This window comes from Falco punctatus (assembly GCF_963210335.1).
Source record: "Falco punctatus genome assembly, chromosome: 8".
NCBI lineage: Eukaryota > Metazoa > Chordata > Aves > Falconiformes > Falconidae > Falco > Falco punctatus.
The window spans coordinates 48459083-48479531 of record NC_137588.1 but is presented as its reverse complement, the minus strand read 5'-3'; the positions used below and the strand labels follow the sequence as shown (position 1 = coordinate 48479531).

At 37.4% G+C, this 20449-nt stretch overlaps 1 protein-coding gene across 1 annotated transcript in view; it reads right to left on the bottom strand.

Annotated features, from left to right (window-relative positions):
- The window catches only part of SLIT3 (slit guidance ligand 3), a 529407-nt gene that overhangs the window by 171633 nt on the left and 337325 nt on the right, over positions 1 to 20449 (bottom strand). The window contains exons 9-10 of the mRNA XM_080399320.1: positions 19252 to 19393; positions 2376 to 2447 (exon numbers count right to left, since the gene is read on the bottom strand). Of these exons, the coding sequence (XP_080255446.1) occupies positions 2376 to 2447; positions 19252 to 19393 (214 nt within the window). The remainder of the gene's footprint in view (positions 1 to 2375; positions 2448 to 19251; positions 19394 to 20449) is intronic.

The following is a 20449-nucleotide window of genomic DNA, read 5'->3' as shown; positions in this document are numbered from 1 at the left end:
TCTTTTGGTAAAACTCAATCACCAAAATTACTGTCCCATCCTGGAAGCTATTAAAGAGACATTCTAAATAGCAAACTTGAGCTAGATGCAAATATGACTCTTGGATTAATATACATACATTTTCTGCTATCATCTTGACCTATTAATATCAAGGCATATAAAGATTATCTTGGACAACTGGCTCTTACTTAAAAATTAATCTCAGTTATCCATTTATTTAAGAAAACAAAACTGCATAATCTTGCAGGAAATAATCAGTAAACAATCAAAATACTGAGAGTGCTCCAAGTGAGCAGTCTATTATTCCTAACATTCTTGAATATTTATTTACAAGAAGGAGAAAAATACAATACAATTAACAATGTTATGCTAGTACTATCCTCTGAATTTTATTATTATTATTATCATTATTATTATTGTTGTTGTTGCTTCTGCTGCTGTTGCTGCTGTTGTTCTTAATTTGTACCCTGGGTAGGGCATAATTTAATTAAATCAATAATCTTCATGCTATTGCACTGCTCACTGAAATCAAAGTGAAAGAAATTAAGAAAGGCTCATGACTTCCATGACTTCAAACATGTCTTTCCTCTATCAGGAAAAGGATGGATAATTCTTTTGTTTTAAGAGGTTGTCCTTGACCAAAGTATAGTTTTGTGTTAACAATACTGTCAATCTTGCACATTGAAAAGATGATGTCAATAATCTCTTCAAACAGTGGAACAAATGTTCTCAATTAAACTTTATGTAATAATAGTGATACCCAATTTAAAGCCTCACTGTCCAGCAGGAATAAAACTTTAACAAGGAGACAGGTCAATAACCAAATGGCAAAACATCATGTTTCTTACGGGACATTCTGCAGCCTAACTGCCTATCCCAAGTTTTTCCACAAAATGCTGTCACATTAACTAAGCTTTGATACAGATCATCTGGCACAATAACTTACTATTTAACTATGAGTTCAGGTCTCAATGAGTATGCCAATTATACTCCAGAAAGCTGTTAACACAACTTGCTAATGGAATTCTGCTGTGAAATTCTAACATTAATCATTTCACATAGTAAGTGCTGCATTGGGTTGAGCAGCTAGTCAAGTTAAAGAACATTTTTTTTTGGTCAACTCCCATAAAACTAGAGTTCACCAATCATGAAAAATGAAAAGACAGTAAAACATTGCCAAAATCTAAAATTAGTCATACCTCAGAAAGAAATAAGTAGTGACTTTAATAATGAAAAAGTTACAAGTTAGATCACTGAAAAGGGATCTATCATTTTTCACTGAAATTACTGTCTTGCTATCTAATACAGTACTTCTTTAAAAATACATACAGCTATATTGAAAGTGAGACAGAAGAACAGAGACTCTGTAAGATTGATGATTTGACCTGTTAAATATTAACATCCATATTTACAGCTCTCCAGCTCTAGGAAGTTGGTAAATTTGAACTGGCAAACACATAATTTTATCCTTAAATGCAAAGGTGTAGCACAAGCTCATTTCAGTCCCCCCCAAAATTAGCTATCTGATAATCCAGTGTCTTCTGTGAAATGAGCTGACAGTTTCTTATTTCCAGTAAGTATTATTCACATCAGAAAACAAGAACTGTAAAGGCACAAAGCCTGAATGACTTCTGGAGGTTACTGGTCCAGTGGTACCCATCAACGTCATGATACTACAGTGAAGGAGGAGTAACTTGTTTTACCATTTTATTGTTGTACTACTGTCACAACTTGTCTCATATATCACTTAACAATGAAAAGAAAGACTGACCAGGGATTATGCCCAGGTTATCTGCATGAGAATGCTGCTACAAATTAGGATTATTTTTTTTAAATCCAAAGAGAAAACACAAGAACTATTAAGAAAAGAATTATCTGGGTGTCTCCTGGTGATTAAGAAACAGAGAAAATAAGCTCCGGCAGGTTTCTTTGTTTTCTTGTAAACAATCAAACCATTCCAACATCAGGACATTGAATGCACTACAGAAAAATCCTAACTACTTCGCAAGAATACACACTCCTGCTGTGACTGGGGCAACTAAACTGAAGTGATACAAACAGATACCAGAATGAATGAGAAAAAAATATGACTTAAAATCTTTTCTGAGGAAGTAGATTTGAAGTTTGAACAGACTAGCAACTAATTAGTTCACATTGTTTATAAAAGGAAGTGAAATTACGCATTATTAAGGATTTCATGCACTGTTAGGCATCCTGAACCAAATTCCACTATTGCTTACACTTTGAAGAGATTATTTGTGCAATCCCCAGTGATTTCAACATAGAAATTGCCAATATGTTTCTAAAATAAAGACACTGAACTTGAAGCTAGAAGATCATGATTGCTCTTGCATGTTGGTCTTATTAAAACTTACATTCTCTTAAGCTTCTTGTACTGAGTAAAAGCTCCAGGGGGAATGATTTTGATGAGGTTTTGTTCCAAACGTCTGAAAACAAACAAAGTAATATATGTGTTAACTACACAATTATAGGACAGGAATAACATTAAACATGATAGCAATATTTTATATAAATATAAAACAAAAGAGTTTTTATGTGAAACAGATTTTTCTTTTGAAAGCCAGTAAATGGAGAAAATTTAGAAAATAAACTTAGAAACTTAGAAAATAAAATCATCTCACTGATTACACTAAATCTGTACAGAAAAAAGTCTCAGGCTATAGAAATTTCATCTTTAAAGCTCATGGAATTAATGAAATTAGTAGACATATTTTTCTTACTACTTAATCGAGGTTAAGGTAGAAAAATCAGATGCTTTTCTTGACTAGCTGTTGTAAATAGAACATAGCTATCCAAACTAAAAGCTAAAGTTGTGACATTTTAATAAGCAGATTAATAGTACTGTCAGGGTGACTCAGGAGCAAAAATCTGTAGGAACATGCTAAAAATCAAACTTGAATTAACTGTAATATGAATCCAGATTTTTAAGTGAGGGGGAGTGTCTATGTTAAAGCAAAGCAAAAACATCCCTGTATCTTTCCATTTTAAATACAAAATACTGAAGGTGTTCTAAAATATGGTCCAAACTACATGTAAATGCTGCTGTTTTCATTTCTAGGTTTGGTTTGAAAGAAATATTCTTTATGAAGTATCATAAATGCATGTATCACTAACATAAACCGTAACCAGCTTTAAGATACTGCATACAGTATCCACTAAGATTAATTTCTGTTCCTTCCCAGAAGTATTTTCAAGTCTTTGTCAGCAAGTTCCCCAAATTCCTGCTAAAATGACTGTCTTCTCCTCAGATGAACCCTAAATATTAATCTCAATTAGAAATGTGAAAGTGGATCTTCATACAACTAATTAAAATTACTATGGCAGCTAAATTCCTACAATCAGAATTGGAACTAAAAGCAAAATCCGCCTTTACCTAGCTTTTACTTGTTATTCAAATGTTGTGTATTTTTTCCAAAAATGTCATAAAAAGAAACAGTTTCAATAGCAAAAATCTGTGGTTGGAAATGGTTTAGAATTGAAATACAAAACCATACTGGAATGATGGAATAATTCAGTCTAGTCATTTAGAGCTGCTGCAGCAATGCAGAGGGGAGAAAAAATGTTAAAACCAGGAATGGAGATAAAATGAGATGCAGAGAAAACTAAATCATGATTTTTAAAGGATTTGGGAATAATGCAGAGTAAATGTGTAAGGTTCATCAACCCTCTGTTGTACAGTGTATTCCTCTGTTGATCTGTGCTTTCAATCCACAAAAAAACACCCAAACCGTTCCCTTGAAAATAAGATATTTTGCCAGCTCAGTTATACTCTACGTAATGAATATTGTAAAACTTGCATAGTCAATTTGAACAGTCTATGTGCATGCACTCTTATTTCTCTAGCAGTCTATTTTAAAGGTTGTGATCAGAGTTAATTCTATCCCTAGTTTTGTGATTTGAATTAGTGTCTGAGGTTTCCTTTCCAGTTGGTCTAAATATAACGTGCTTCATTTCTGGCAAGTCCACAGCGAAATGTAAATTGCTGTAAGCTTCAGCACGCTACTATTGTTGGGTGTTTGTCACCAGAATTAGCAGTACACATACTCTTCCCATAAAGGCTTTTTGTCAGCTTGCCAGTTTGGTGTTTAATTCCTCCCAAGTATTTCTGTGCAGACACTTCTAGGAACAAAAGAGCCATGCCTGTTCAATTTCTTTGCATTATGGATGCAAACTGGGGGTTCACACATGCTGCACGTAAGCATAGCATAGCAGTCCTCACAGGGAACCTCAAAGACAGTGGGGGGTGGGAGGAACATGACTCCGTTTTATTAGCACTTAAAATTCCATGGAAATTTTAGTGGCTCAAGAGTGGAAATACATACGCAGAAATTTTGCCCTCAAAGGGCAAAAAAAGCCAAAATCAGAATAGCCACAGATCCTGAGTGATAAGAAAAAATGAAATGTCTAGAAAATGTGGAGAGGAATGTAGAAAGAGTTGATTCAGAGAGCTACCTTGTGAAGCAGTACTGAATTCTTCACCTTTTCCTACTAAATTTGCAGCAGATGGCCTGTACAGAAATAGATGGACAAGGCTGTTGTCATCTGCTGCTATATTTTCACCTTAACACCTTACATTTTTTTATTTTATGAAGCTCTTTGTAAATGAAGGACTAAAGGCTACACATACCACACTATGCTTATTGTACTACATTGTGCAGATGCTACCAGAGAAGCAACAAAGCAGTACTGCGTGCTCTCATCAGGGTGTGTTTGTAGGTGGATTGCAACTTGGGCACAAAATGCAGCTGGTCTTGGAACATTAAATAAAGTGCAGCATTAAATAAGCAGGTATTTTAAAAATACAAAATACTCATTTGACTTTCATTTATTTTTTTCATAAATGCATGTTACAGATTGGCAGATATAGGCTGAAAAACACAATGCAGTTATATGAAATAAATAACAGAAAACAAATTATTTGTATTAATACTTTGTGCGTTCACCTCCTCTGAGCTCATAAATGACACGTGAAGGGCAGTATAGCATTAAAAATCTCTAGGAAACACTAGGTTTTGCCAGAAGGGGTGCTGGCAATTTCTAGGTGATGAAAGCTTAATTATAAACCAGTGTTATTCATGATATAATAGGAAACTGCTGCTAGAGGTGCCATCTTCCAAATAGAGTGACAAACCGAGTTCTTATCTAGTGTTGTAATTTTTTTCTCCAAAAAGTGAAAAGCTAATCTAAATTTTACAGCCACATTTTGTTTCAGAGAAAATTACCTGGTTTACCTAGAACATGACCCCTGGAAAACTGTATTTTTCATGGTCTATCCCTGCATGCTGTGAAGTGCTGTCATACACTATAAAACTACCTGTGCTAGTGCAAAGCAACCTCAGCGAGTTCATTTTTTTTGTGTATACCCCATGTTTAAGATTTCTCCTATCTCAGTAAAATTTTCCTCAATTTCCCTCTAGTATTTCATAATAACATCTATTTAAAAGACTCCACAAGTACAATTCAGAAAACTGATAAATTGGCCACATTCAAACCTCTCAGGGGCTTTTGTTCCTCCTTTCAGTTACCCATTTCACTGTACCATGTCACCTGCTGCCAGCTGTATCACTTAGATGAGCTGAAGCGTATCTCCCCACTTCTGACACATGGCAATGCTCTGTCTGCCTCTCAAAGCTTTATTTTAGAGTCTTTGACATCAGCATCAAAGGACAAGAACAATTTCCTTTCTCTCCTCTAATATATTATCAGACATCGGAAAGTATGAGGGGCCTAATGGATTCAGATGCATTTTTCTTGTAATAACATGATGTAGGACAGGATAAAGCCCTCCTTCTTCCCACTCTCTTTAAATGACTTTGCAGCAATTAGAGTAAAAAGTAAACATATTGGAGGAAAAAAGAGAAAAAAACCAAACAGGGGGAAACTGCCATGAAATATGAGAAACTACCCCAGAGTAAAGAATAAGCACTTGAATTCCCATACTAATCCATCTCAAAGTTCACTGAGGTGCAAATCTTTTCATCACCTCCTCATCTGGTGCCTGTACTGCTCACACCCAGGATGGCAAAACACAAAGGATAAAAAAACTCTGCCTAATGCAGCCTTAGCAGAACCAGCCCACGCTCTCACGAGTGACGAAGCCATTTGTCTTGAAGAGTGATTCCTCCTGCAGAGTGGGGCAGACAGACGTATTAATTTAGGCCTTAACTATATCTCTCTTTCATTGAGGGAAAGAAAGAATTTGTTATTTGCGTCTCTAATGGAGCAGTTTGCTAGCAATTTTCCCATTTGAAACACCGTCTCAGCTGCTAATGTGTAATGTTTTGTCAAGCTTACCTACCCATAACATAGACAAATCACTAGCTTGGAGAAAAAGAGAGGGAGTGAAGCATCAGTACTGGTAATTCTTAGCTGTCAGATGAACAGAGCCTACAAATGAGACAGCCATGCTCTACTAACAGTGCCACTGAGTTCTTGCCTGAGACGTGTCAGAAACATCCCTTTGCATTGGGCAGCCATGAACTTCCCTGCTGGGAGACAGCGAAAGAAGTGAATGAGCCAGATTGCTCCCTGGATTGTGTCACTCTGTTCCCAGGGCTGAGGATCTTTCAGGCTTGTATCACACAGGCAGCCAGTAACCAAAATAAATCGAGAGAGAGAAAGCATTAGATTAGATTAGTGTAGCAGTAACCTGTAGCACATTCATGGCTGGCAAGACGTACACAACCTGTGTGAAGGTTTTTGGGAAGGGCAAAATCCTCACTTTTCTCCTGTCCTATAAGCAGGGATTTGCAGGGAGCTGGTTAAGGATTGTTTGCAGGAAATAAACAGCATGCACATTCCCCACAGTGACAAAGCCAGGGCTTGGGACAGCCATTTATAATAGGAAGGAGGAAAATTTCTACAGCACATACCAATCCAGAGAGAGACTGTTCCTCCCTGCCAAGGAGTGAGAACAACTGGATTATAAAAGCTGCTTGGACCATTATCTTACATTCCGCCTGGTCTAGTGGAAGGTGTCCCTGCCCAAGGCAGGGTTGTAGATGATCTTAACTAGATGATCTTTAAGGTCACTTCCAACCCAAACCATTCTATGCTTCTATGATTTATCTCATATTTTTGGACTTACGCCTCTTATTGTACATTTTGGACTCTGATGGAGAAAAGTCCACAGATGTATTTTCAGTATTTAAGACGAATAAACCATACTTAAAATTTGGTCTTCTTACTACAAATATAGGCTAGATTTGATCCCTGTCCTGACCCAAGTCTTGCCTCTTCATTTGATATATAGGCTTTACTCTTTACTTTTACCATGCACAACAGCTTTGGGTAACTGCACTGAAGTATTTACCCAACGGCAGCCCTGGACAGAAGGCACCCTTGGTGGAAAGGAAGGAATCCTGCCCTGCTGTGGCTGATTCTGCAGTGAAAAATGCAGAAGCCACAGTATCACCCTTTACACCACAGCACTGCAGCACCACGTAGGGCACTTCTCTGCGCAATGCAAAGCAAAAAACCTGCAGTCCTGTTGCTTCAGAAAGTGTTTACGGACCTACATGACCGAGGAATGGCCTTCCTGTCGCTCTGCCTCTCACCCCTCAGTTCTCTGACAAGTAGAAAACAAAGTGTTTTGGAATGGCAGGACGTTCAGCATTTCGAATATCTGTGCAAACTGCTTGTTTTAACAGACAGTTAAAGCCTTCAATCTTATCATCAGCCAAAGACTCTACTGCCACTATAAAAACTGGACACACATATGGTTCTCCAAAACTTTTATACGGCTGCCTTTCATCGTAGTACCTGAATGATTTCCAAACAAAATTAATAATATGTTTTATAAATCCCACTCATTGAGTTTGCCTTAGGAACTCGAGAGCTGAGAGCCAGTAAACTGTCTGCCTATATTAATACGAGGTGACAACTAGAGTCTCCCTTCATATTCCAATGTTTGGTGTTGATTTTCAGGGTCTAGCTGTCAAGCTCCTGCTGTAGTTTTGAAAAGGACTGCTTATTAATTATTCACTTAAGGTCAGATCTTCAGTAGACAAAATTCTATCAAGAATGAAGTGACTTTTCAACATAAATATACCTAGGAAGCTACAGAGGTAATTCTGCCCACCAAAAGACATCTTTGAGAATGAAACCAGATGTTTTGATATGTTCCCTGACAAAACGGCGTTCATCAAAAAGTTGTGCTAGTGATACTGAATCCCACAGTGAATTTAGTTTAAGCTGCCACAACTCTGTATTTGAGCAGTTGGTCAGGTATCTGCTGGTAAATGCTGAATTTGTAATGGCAGTCACATTATAAATCTACCAGCTCTGTTGTTGTATGTTAATTTTGAATCAAATGTGGTACAGACAAACAGGAAGACATCAGAAAAATCTATAGACTGGCATTTTGCAAAACAGCTTTTAGCATAACATCAATTTCTCTATTAACATAAACAGCCAGAACGCAGTCATATACTGCCAGACCTCGAGGTTTCTCCATCTACCACTCAATACTCTACATTCCCAGCTGGAATTTTTGGCCCTTCTCATCACCTTTCACTGCTATTTCTCCAGCCAGTCTCATTCATTTCTTTCCTTGCTTCACTCTTGGAGTGAGCATGCAGGCATCACTGAGCATGCTGCCAATGCCTGAGCTCCCTCTCACTGCAATGCCACAACTGCATGAACTGTTTGTGGGTTGTGCCCAGATGTAAAAGTGGGGACTTCAGGTGAGCTCCCTTGTGAGCCACCACCAGTGGGTACAAGCAGTGAGGATGTTAAAGGTTAAACAGAAGCTGTTCTAGGGCAGAATACAAAACAATGTCTCCCAGCTTTTATTCTAGATTAGACAATTTTCCATCTCAGCAGACTGCATTGGGTCATGTGGACATGGGATCAGAGTTTGCAGAAAGAATTCCACCTGTATACAGGCATGTGGCTGTGAACATAAATCCAAGAAAAAGAGAGAATCATTAGGTTGGAGTGATTTGGCAATTTCCAACTCCATACTGCTGAAATGCAGCCTAATTGCATGTTTCATTCAATCAGCATGCACGTGTTCAGGCGCATTTGCTCTTCCAAGACGATGTGGTGTACCAAAACCAGTGGAAACATGGATTGCACTCTTGGATTTTTTAGACATCCAGTGATTCCAGTTCAGAAGGCTCTAAGGAGACAATTCCACAGGATGCTGCATAAAGGATAAGGTTCTTGTATTCACTTCAACAATGCAGCATCTGCTCTGAGCCTCACTCAACCTTAGACCTCTGCTGAGCACTTTTTCTTATCTTTTTGATTGTTTTTTGGGGGTGTTGTTTTGTTTTTTGGTTGTGGTTGGTTTTTTGTTGTGTTTTGTTTTGTTTTTTTTAATCTGAACCTTGAAGTCTCCTCCAGAGACACACAGTTTCTACAATGTCGATTGGAAAGCAATAGTTGGCCCACAGTTATATTTCATAAATGTAAACAAGTAGGAATGTTTTTTAACAAACAAGACTCTGGATATTTGCTTTACTCAGAGTAAGTTTTTGTTCCATTAGATCCCAGAAAGACTAACCCCTTAACAAGTCACATTGCTATTTATTACTTTAGTAGGTCAGTCCTGCCCACTCTCTATTGACTTCCATTTACTTCAAGAAACTTCAAGCCCAGATCACTCTCCACATTTTCCAACAATGCAAAACAACTAGCTCAGGGATCTGAGGATGTCAAGTTGGTTTGCATTATATTTATCAAGTTGCAACACAAAATTGTATTTTTAGACTTAGTGGAAATGGAAGCAGAAAAGGAAGGAAATTAATTTTTTAATCTATAATCTATTGTGAAGAGCTCCATACATCCTGTAACATCAATTTTTAACATACATTTACAAATACTGACAAGGAAAAGGTAAAACACAAGAAATAAGTAGGAAAATTAAATAGCTTTCTGGTAGCTGAAATTCTGCCTGTAATATTTGTCAACAAAACAGATTCCGTCATTTTAATATAAATATTTCTCAAATCCTTTGTTCTTTACCTATTTTTTTTTTAGCAAAATAAACAGAACACCATACGTAAGCCAAAAGACAAATAGTGATCCAGTAAAAAATCTGATTAGTCTATTTTATTTCAAAGTTATGAATTTATGCTCCGTATTTTATTTTCTGTGACTCCTTCTACACTTTCAGAATTGGCCTTCAGGATGTATATACTCATTATACATTACAATGTCCTAATTTTTCTTGCCAAAATAGGAGCTTCTGCATGACATTTGTATTAGATAAAAAAAAAGATATATGCCTTTTTGTTAATAACAACCATTTTTATTAATAAGGCTAAACTTATGTTCCTGCTGGACTGATTTGATGTCTCTGGAAAAAAAAACCCACACACATAAAACCCCAAACCAAAAAAACTAACAACTCAAAACCTACAAACCTTTTAAGGTTACTAACTCCTACACAACTTGCCTGAGTAAAATTTAACCTGCACACAACTTTTTTTTTTTTTTTTAAAAAAAAGAAATCTCACAATTATAGAGAGGAGAGGAGGAGGTAAAAAAATATACAGCCAAAATTAAATTTATCATGTGTATGAAATCTACGTTTATAAAACCAAAACAATCATAGGTTTATAGATGACATTAGTTACACTCAATTTTACAAATAAAAGTAAAGATGTAAGAAATAAACCTAGCCTTGATCTTACAGTAGAAACACCCTGCAGTTATAGCTTGTTTTTAAAACCCTGAAACATAAGTTCCTGTTTTCCTTAATGTGTCTTAGCACACAAAAAAACTTTTATTCTTAACATTTACCTTATATTTTCTCTAATAACTAAAATATTTTTATTATTTCTTCATTATGTTTGTGTCACCCGCATAGAATAGAAGAATTTCTACATATTTTTGGGCTGACAATAGAAACTTTTTTATATTGAATGACACAGTTTCCCTAGTGAGATCCAGAAAATAGCAGTCAGATTTGACATATGAAGCTGTCCAGAGCCAAACTACAACAGTGAATGAAAATCATATTATATGATTAAACTACAGGAGCCAACCTGATTCCCTAGCCAGAGAACTTGCCACCAGAGGCAATTATGGAACATTTATTACAGTGTTCGAAAATACTGTGCTGGGTTCAGCTACAGTATTTACTGGAAGCCTGGGAAAATTATTATAATTTTCTTCTAGGAGGAAGAACAAAGTTAAATGCAGAACTGTCATTCCTCTATCCCCAAATTTTAGTTTCTATACACTTATATTCCTGAAAAAAGAAAACTTTTAAGTTTTTAAGTTAAGCCTTTAAGAAGCTGAGAACTTCAAAGCAAATCGATAATATACATTAAAATGTTATGGGGCAGTTAATTTATAATTTATATCATAGAATCATTTAGGTGTGAAAAGACCTTTAAGATCATCAGGTCCAACCATTAACCCAGCACTGAGAAGTCTGCCACTAAACCCTGTCCCTAAGCACCGCATCTATGTCTTTTTAAACACCTCCAGGGATGGTGATTCACCCACCTCCCTGGGAAGCCTGTCCCCAGGCTTGACCACCCTTTCCATGAAGAAATCTTTCTTAATATCCAATCTAAACCTCCCCTGCTGTAACTTGAGGCCATTTCCTCTTGTCCTGTCACTTGATACCTGGGAGAAGAGACCAACCCCCACCTTGCTACAACTCCTTTCAGGTAGTTGTAGCAACAAGGTTCCCCCTAAGTTTCCTCCAGACTAAACAATCCCAGTTCCAAAGTTCTCATAAGACTTGTGCTCTAGACCCTTCACCAGCTTCATTGCTGAAAGATATCAGAAATAAATAATTTTATTACAATAAATTGATTACCAATGCTCAATCTTTTTATAATAGCTTTTCTGACTTTATTTTAATCAGTGGAAAATTCAATATACCGGTAATTTAAATGCCCAGAATTTGTTGAGCATCTTCCTCAAATCACAAAAGCTTCATCAAGATTCAGAGCTGAATTCCCCGCTCTCCTATAATACACACTCCTACAAGTACTGAAGAACAGAGAAAGTAATTTCTTCCAAAAAGAATCATGGAAGCAACAAAAGCAACAACTTGTCTGTCTACAGGTCTGTCTGCAACGCTGCCCAACACAGTGGTACCCTCATGTCTGCAATTCTCAAAGTGATTCTCTTGCAGAAAAGTATGTTTGTTTCCTTTTTGACAGAACCATGAGAAAACCAACAGTTAAGTGCACTAGATTTTTCCTTAGTGCTCAGACTCTAGCATTTTTCCTGTGAGTAGAAATTGTGCACCAAAATCAAGCACTACTCATACCTAGAAAAATATCAGTTACCAATTCAGCTGTCAATACTGAGAATGACAAACCAACATAGAACAAGTGACTCAAAACTGACCTCAAACCAAACCTAGATGCTGGTAGAAGGGCTGCCATCCTATTTTACTTTGCTCAGAAGCCAGACGGGAAGTTGTGCTTATTATATCACCAGATACAGGTGCCTAAGCATTTTTCCTTGAGGGACTGTCAGCCTCTTTACACTGTCTGGAGGAATTACATCAGCATTTAAACAAAAGGTCCTAATTTCTGATTTAGATACATCCTATCCAGCATTACTCTTCGTTTATACAATTATATTTCTCTTAATCTCACTAGACAGAGAGTATTGTGAACTAACAGTGATAAAGGAAGCTTGATACGAAAAAGCACAGGTTTGAAATCTAAGATCAGTTTAAAGGTCTAAGGATATACTTTAGATTCTGGAGTTTGATTTACAAGTCTGCAGATGACTGAGACTTGGCTTTTCAAAGTAATTAGCGTTGCACAGCACAACGTGTTCAAAGCATAGCTGCTATTGACTTTTGCTGCAGCTGTGAGTTCTCAGCACTTCTGCATATCTCAGCTGAGTCAGCCAGAAACTGAGGATTACATCACTAGTGACTGACCACCCATGAAAAGTTTGTGCAAGTCACTTGCCCAGAATCAATTAATAAAACCACTGGCAAGAAGAGATACAACCTAATTCTCTGAACAGCATTCACAAAATTATCTTCCCCACAGTCCCCACTTCAGAATTTTCCTGTTTCTGCAACAAATAAACAGATCCTATATACATAGACTCCACCACTACACAACCTTGATGCATCCCTAGACAACAAGAAACAAACTCACTCTTTTAACAGCAACATGAGACTATGCTGTAAATAAAGTGCATACCACAACAAATATATACAAAAGCACTGAATGAACACTGCAGCTACAAACATGACCATTGGCATTATCAAATTTTTTTAAATTTTTTTTTATGGTGGATTTAAAAACAAAAGCTGAAATAACTGATTCCATCACAAGGAAACTCATGTAACAAAAGTATATTGACGTCTAACTGGAACAGCAGGAGTTAAAACAGTAAATCCCTGTCTAGTTTATTAATCTCTGCATAGATGGTCACTAGTTCACAGGGACAAAGATAAGCAAATTGTTGTTGGATTTCTCCAGTACACAGTGACAAGGCAAAAAGGCTTTGGAAGATATGTGTGGTTTCTGGTGGGAAGAGATTCCTCAGCTCTATCTTTACTTGCACACCCGTGTCCTGGCCTGACAGCCTGCCCAGCCCTGCTCCATGCCACCCAGTATTTCCAGCCCTCCTGCCACATCCCCAAAGCCCACCCTGCATGGCTTGTATCCCAGGCTCACTACCAGAAATCTCGAGCCTTATCACCAATTATTCCTCAATTTCTCAGACTTGCAGAACTTCTACCAACCTGACTAGATTTTCTTTGTTCCCAATCTCATCATACTTTTTGTTGTTTCCTCATTTGAGTTCAGCTTTCTTTTCTAGACAGTTTCTGTACTGGGCCCAGCTAGTCTTTATTCCCTCAAGTTTCTGTCCCAACCCACAATCCAGCCCTTAGCATTAGCAATTAATCAAATCCTTCTTTTACACAATCTGAAGATCCTTCAGAAAAGCAGTGCCCAGTGCCAGTACTGGTTGCTGCTCGGGCAGCCCAGGAGCCTGCCTGGCTCTGGGCATCCCAGCCTGAGCACCCTCCACCACGCACCCTAGGACAGACAGCAGGAGGAGGGCCAGCCTTTGGTGTGCTCTTCCTTGTCTTCGCTCAGGAAGGTCCTGCACACGTTACGAAACAATAGTTTCAGTAGAACAGAAATAGTAGTGCCTGCTCCACTTTTTTAAGGTGTACAGAATTCTCAGATAAAAGCTGCCCAGAATTAATATCCTAACGTACAGCCTTTTTCGTGGCAATCCATAAAAAATAAAATAAAATAAGTAGATCAGTCTGAGATAGACAAACAGCATGAAAACTTCATTCTAGAGAAGGGACAGAGGAAAAGCATAGTAAAATGGAGAAATGAGTAATGGGGAGTTACTGATCACTCTCCAGCACTGGGAGGCATCAAAAGAACCTGGCAGGCAGCATGTTGAAGCAAATAGTGTTTGAAACAATACAGACAGGGCTAGCAATGCCATTACTCCTAGTGCCCCACATCTGCAAGTGCAGGAAAGCTGTCCTTTCCCTAGTGTAAAACCAGCCAAACACTAATGACTGAGCAAGGGCAGAGCGTGCCAGAGCTCAGATCCACCCAGCCCAATGTCCTGAGCCAACAACAGCCCAAACCACATGCTGAGTGAAATCCGCTGTTGTGGCAAGCCTGTTTCTCACAACACCCTTCCAGGCTCCCACAAGCTGCAGGGTAGTGACTCTCACAGACACAGCTGGTAGCTTTTAGATTTAACAGGTCTGTCCTGGCTTTGCTGTCTTTACAAGCTGGGCTGTCATCAGTCTGGCAGGCACTGGTTGCAAGCTTGCAATCAAGTCTGATCAGAAAAACAGATTCTTTGGAGACTTTGTCTCCTACTAGTTTGTACGTCATCCCTCCTCCCTATATTCCTCCAAGGTCAAGTCCATTCTGCATTCACACTATGTTCCCTCTTTACCTTGCATGCATTTTCTCTCACCGTTTCTAAATAAATGCAAACTTCTCCTTTTACTGTAGATACCATTCCAATGTAGTGAAATGACTATATTGTTCATTTACCAGTAAACCATCAAGCCATATTTGTTTTGGCATTTCTTTTTCAGCAAATGCCTCCAGGTGCTTAATGAGTTTTGTTTTCGTTCAAGTATTCATGCAAAACTTTTCTGTGCTTATTCTCACGTGTTTCTCTATAACAAACACTATCATTCCTCCTCTGAAAAACACAAGAGAACCATTTTACAAGCAGAGAATCTTTTATAATATTCAATACACAGTCTGTATTCCTCAGCTTCAATTTCTTGTAACTCGTTTTTCCTCAGTCAATTTGGCTGCTGCTGTCAGCTTCCCCCTGAACAAGAGGCTTTATAGAAAAACATGAATTGCATGTGTAAATTCTAGCTACCTATTTTATGAAATTATGAAAAAGCAAGGCTGAGATATGGATTTCAAGTTTTCCTAAATTTCTTTATTTAATAATAAAACATTCTTGCAGTGAGGGCCTTCAGGATAATGCACCTCAGGGAGAGGTGTCATAAAGTAACACAACAGACTTCTAACTCACATGTGGAGGAGGTCAGCAGCAAGGGAAAATTAGCATCATATGATACTTGGTTTATGTTCCATGACAAGCGAGTTGCCTGTTTTGTGATAGGTTTTTATCAACAAAAACAAATTTAGGACTTGTTGGCAGGTTTGTCTGAGAAGGTTCTGCCTACCCATGTTAATGAAGAAACACAGGAAGGCTGGGTAAAAGATCTTTAATTAATACCAAAACACAGAGTGAAATGTAGGTCACCTTTAATAACCGTGTTAGAGTAACAGCTGTGTGTTTCATTTTTGTTGAACAGTTTGTCAGTCAAGGGTTCTTACTAGATACAATTTGGCTTACAAAGAAATACTGAGTTAAGGGGAAAGACAAGAACTAGAAAGCTGTATCTGAATGCAACTAATAATCAAGCAAAGGAATTTGGAAGTGCCCCAAAAGGAACTGAGGAAGGCACAGCATTTTAATACTATCATATAAATATTATGAATGGACTATAGCCTATGGGGGAAATGTATTTTAGCAGAATGATTATTTACAATGCTAGACAGAAACAGCTGAATGAAAAATACACCATTTCAAGTAATATCCTTCAGGATTCTGTCATAGCAACCTAGTCACGTAGTTTGTCGGTACCCTATATTCCATAGGAGGAACATCATTTCTAGTAAGAGTCAGACCTCCGAAAGATTACAAGGATCATATCATAGGATTACAGAGTCCAGAAGGAAGTGTTCAGGCAGCACCAATACATAGCCACATTTTGTATCAAGGGTCTGAATAAACGTCAGTCATGGGGGATAAATCCCAAGGGAAAAACCCCAACAGTACTGCTGTGTGAGAGCAAGGGATGTGGGTTGCAGCATGGAAAGAGAATTTACTTGGTCCCATTGCTATAACACTACAGCAGAAGAGTACTACTCTGCCTATCATATAAAATCAAAAGATAGTCATTCAATGTGTAGATGGAACCAGACCTCTGGATGGCTTTTATATTGAATAAGCTGAGAGCAGCCTCAAACAAACTGAATTTCTGAGCAGTATGACAGACTTCTGCATAAACCAGAATGGCTATTTTGGTCAAAAGAATTTATGTCCGGAATTTTCCAGGAAAACACTGTGGCAGCTTCTTCCATCTTTCCAGAAACAATTTGCTATGTGACTATATCCTTTACTTTATATGAGAATATGTATTACTTCACCCTTGTGTATAAGGTTAACTGTTCTTTTTTACTAGTACTTTTACCAAATGTAAATACCATTTTACCAGTAGGAAAAAATGTATGTAAGTGATGTCACTTGCTAAGACTTATTCTGATAGAATCATGGAATCATTGGAAAGTTTGGGTTAGAAGGGACCTTAAAGGTCATCTAGTCCAACCACCCTGCAATGAGCAGGGATATCATCAACTAAAGCAGGTTGCTCAAAGCCCCATCCAATCTGACCTGGAGTCTTTCCAGGGATGGGGCATCCACAACCTGTCTGGGCATCCTGTGCCAGTGTTTCACCACCCTCATCGTAAATTGATAGAAGTTCTTCTATTTATTTATATATATATATATCTATTCCATAAAAATGAAGTCTTCACAGGATTGATCCACAGAAAGTGAGCGATAAATATTTTGATGAGGGTTACACTCTGAAGTTCTGCAGAACTACTTCCATGTGAGGTGCCTCTGAACTGCAAAGCATATGTGTAGGATTAGAGTGATGTAAGAGGTTTATCTACAGACAAAGACTCAAATAAGTACTGCCTAAAATGCAAGAAGTCTGACAGATCTAAATCATTAAATAGTGAGCTAAGAGCTTTATATGTGTTCTATGGATCTAGAAGGTTTATAACCTCCAGGTTATGGAAGTTTCTTAAAACATTAGATGCATCTGGATTCGCTACGTCATTATCTAACTTAAAGGTTCTCCAAGCCTTCCTTCACTTTTTGCTCTCCTAAGGAAAGTTCTAAGCTTTTACCACAAGTTACAGGGACTAGATTTGGGGGCTACAGCAACCAAAAAGGAGACAGGACTTGGATACTCGATGCTATTATAACCACACTAAAGGTGAACAGTTTCACTTGCTTTCTCACACTGAGGTGCACAGCTGCCAGGGGGATGCTGTAGCACACCAATCTCAGTCTTCCTGCAGATACTGCTCTCTGTGTGACTCTGGCATGGAGCCACAAAGACAATTTGATTTCTGCTAGCATCTTCAATGCTACAAAATAAAATTTTACAATTCTCCTAGCCCAACTCTAATTTCTGAGCAGGTCTGGCACAATTTTATCTTCTGCATCTTATTATTGAACCATTTCAGCCACTCTTGAAAATTTGTACTCCATCTGACAGAATCTGACACAGAACTAAACACTGAATATTCTTAGTATGCCAAACACAATCTATATTTTCAGGATAACTTTAACTGACTTTCAGGCACAGAAAAACAAGTATGACATGCATATTTTGTGTGCCACAATATACCAGAAATGAACCCAAGTGATACATTCTGAACTTTGTCAGAAAGAAAGCAAGCAGGTAATGGGCATTCAGAACAGCTTGCATAAGAGTTTGTATTTCCTGTAAACATTTTTACATGCTCTAGATACATTCTAAACAATGTTAATTTTAAGATGTTGTTTATTCTTTGTTTTTTTTCATTTCTAATAATTTTTTTTTCTGTGAAGATGCACAATCAAGTGCAAGCTACCTCTAAACTGTTGTGCTGAGGTAGCAATCCAAACAAATGTGAGTTGATTATTAAATTATAAAAGCAACTGATAAAGTGACTTATAGGAATGGCAGTGTAGATCAGATCACCAGCAAACAACATTGCACATCATCTTCACTGGCCGTAATCGTCACATTCCTGGCACATCACAGTGGGCCAGGCTACATATGAGCAATTCAACTCAAGCTTTATCCTACTCAATTTTGCTATGTAGCCGTATTTCTATAGCAACAAGAAGCTGAATGAGTCCAGTTGCTATACAGATACTTGAATCCACACTATGTAGACTATAATAGCTGGTTGGATCTCAGTAACCTCTGTATGACAAGCACCTAAACAGGAAAAGAAGTGATCGTCATTCCCTATGGACTAACCAAAAGCAACTTTTTTTTTAATGTAACATTATTTCAGGACTACAGTAGTATGAAGTCATGACCACAAAAATAGATTCAGTTCCTAAAGGAATTACAAACCAGTCTATAAAATCACTATCTGATCTCACAACACAAAAAACTTAAAAAAGTTTTAAAGAATATAATAAAATGTGCAAGAGACAGAAGTAAAATCAGCAGGGACAATGTGTCCTGATGTCATACTTCAGTTCATTACAAATGCATCCTACCAAGCTAACAAGAAATCCCTCCATCTCTTGGGGAATTCACCAACTAAACCCTAAACAATTCAACTAAACAAGAACAACAACAACAACAACAAAATAAATGCCAAAACCCAAACCTGTGTATTTCCTTTTTCTGGAACTGTAATCCCAGTTTTGTGACATGTAAACACAATCTGAACATAATACACCAAGAACGTCATCTTGCTTTGGGGTAGGGACTTCAAACAACATCTTAATTTACATTAAAGAATGGTTTGAACATTTGAACCCTTAAATCAAAAGAACTAAAGTGGAGGACAACTACAATATACCTGACAATTGCTCAGAACAGTTTTCAAAATGTGCCTTTCTTCCATACAGGAGGCTATGACATGGAGTAAAAACGGACACACATGGAAAAGAATGGTGCATAACATTGGCACTTACATTTCCCAGATGTCCTCTGGTAGGTTAGCTGGAATTTCTGTTAAGCCCCTTCCTCGACAATCCACTACATTGTTGCTGCAGGTGCAGGCAGATGGGCAAGTGATGGAACTGGCACTGCATGACGGAGGTTCAGACTGGGAACCTGAGACATAATGAAAACATTAAGTGTTAGTTTTGAAAAATGAGCACCTGAGATTTTAACAACAAAATACATCAGCCTCTGAGTTTTACAGATCCTTTTACTATATTAAGTAATAATTTATTTGGATTCAGTGAATCTAATGTGCTACAAATCAACTGCAGAGAAAAAGTGCAAAAGATTATTGTGTTCTTATTCTTGCTCAGTCTCGACTCTCTTGTGAATCTCTTTCTCTTGTGAATGCTTCTTTGGTCCCCTCCATGATCAACCATATCAATTTATTCAAAGTTTTAAAAATAAGCCTTAAGATCAAATAGTATTTCCAAAACTTATCTTTAACACAAACATTCCTTGAGTATTTTTCCATACTGAGAGAAGACTGTCATTAGTGATGACTTATGTTTTTGAAATGAGGTAACCTGTTATGGCATAAAGACTTGAAATATAAAGCTAGTTTTTTTCAATATAAGACAATGTTAATGGAAACACATGAAGAATTCAGAAAAATGTGAATTCAAACCTCCAAATCCTTGCTTAATCTAATAATTCCTGTGAAAGACAATAAACTACTTACAGAGCAATGGTTTAGCATGATGACATTGCTCTATATACGTTCTAGTCAATCCATTAAATTTAAGTTTAATTGTCATTAAGTTTTTTGAAAATGTAGCTATTATGTCAATTTTGCTCAAATGGTTATGATTCTTACATTTAAAATTTTGATATATACATACACTTAGACACAGGAAAAATGGTTTTGCTACACTAATTGAGGTTATCAAGATGTAGCAGTTACTGACTTATTTATGGTGAGTTCTATTTCTAAAGTACATATAACACAAGAAACCTCAAGTATCATTCTGACCAGATACACAAGGCTGAATGTGAAGGCTTGTGTTGGTAAGAAGCGACAAAATCTTAATAGAAACAGGAAGAACTGGTGTCTTTCTAGACTTCAGTAGATTATAATTCCAAAACATATTTGGTTTTTTTGTTGGAAAAATTAAAACATCCTAATTGCCAAATCACAAATACACGTGAAAACACGGAAACCTATAC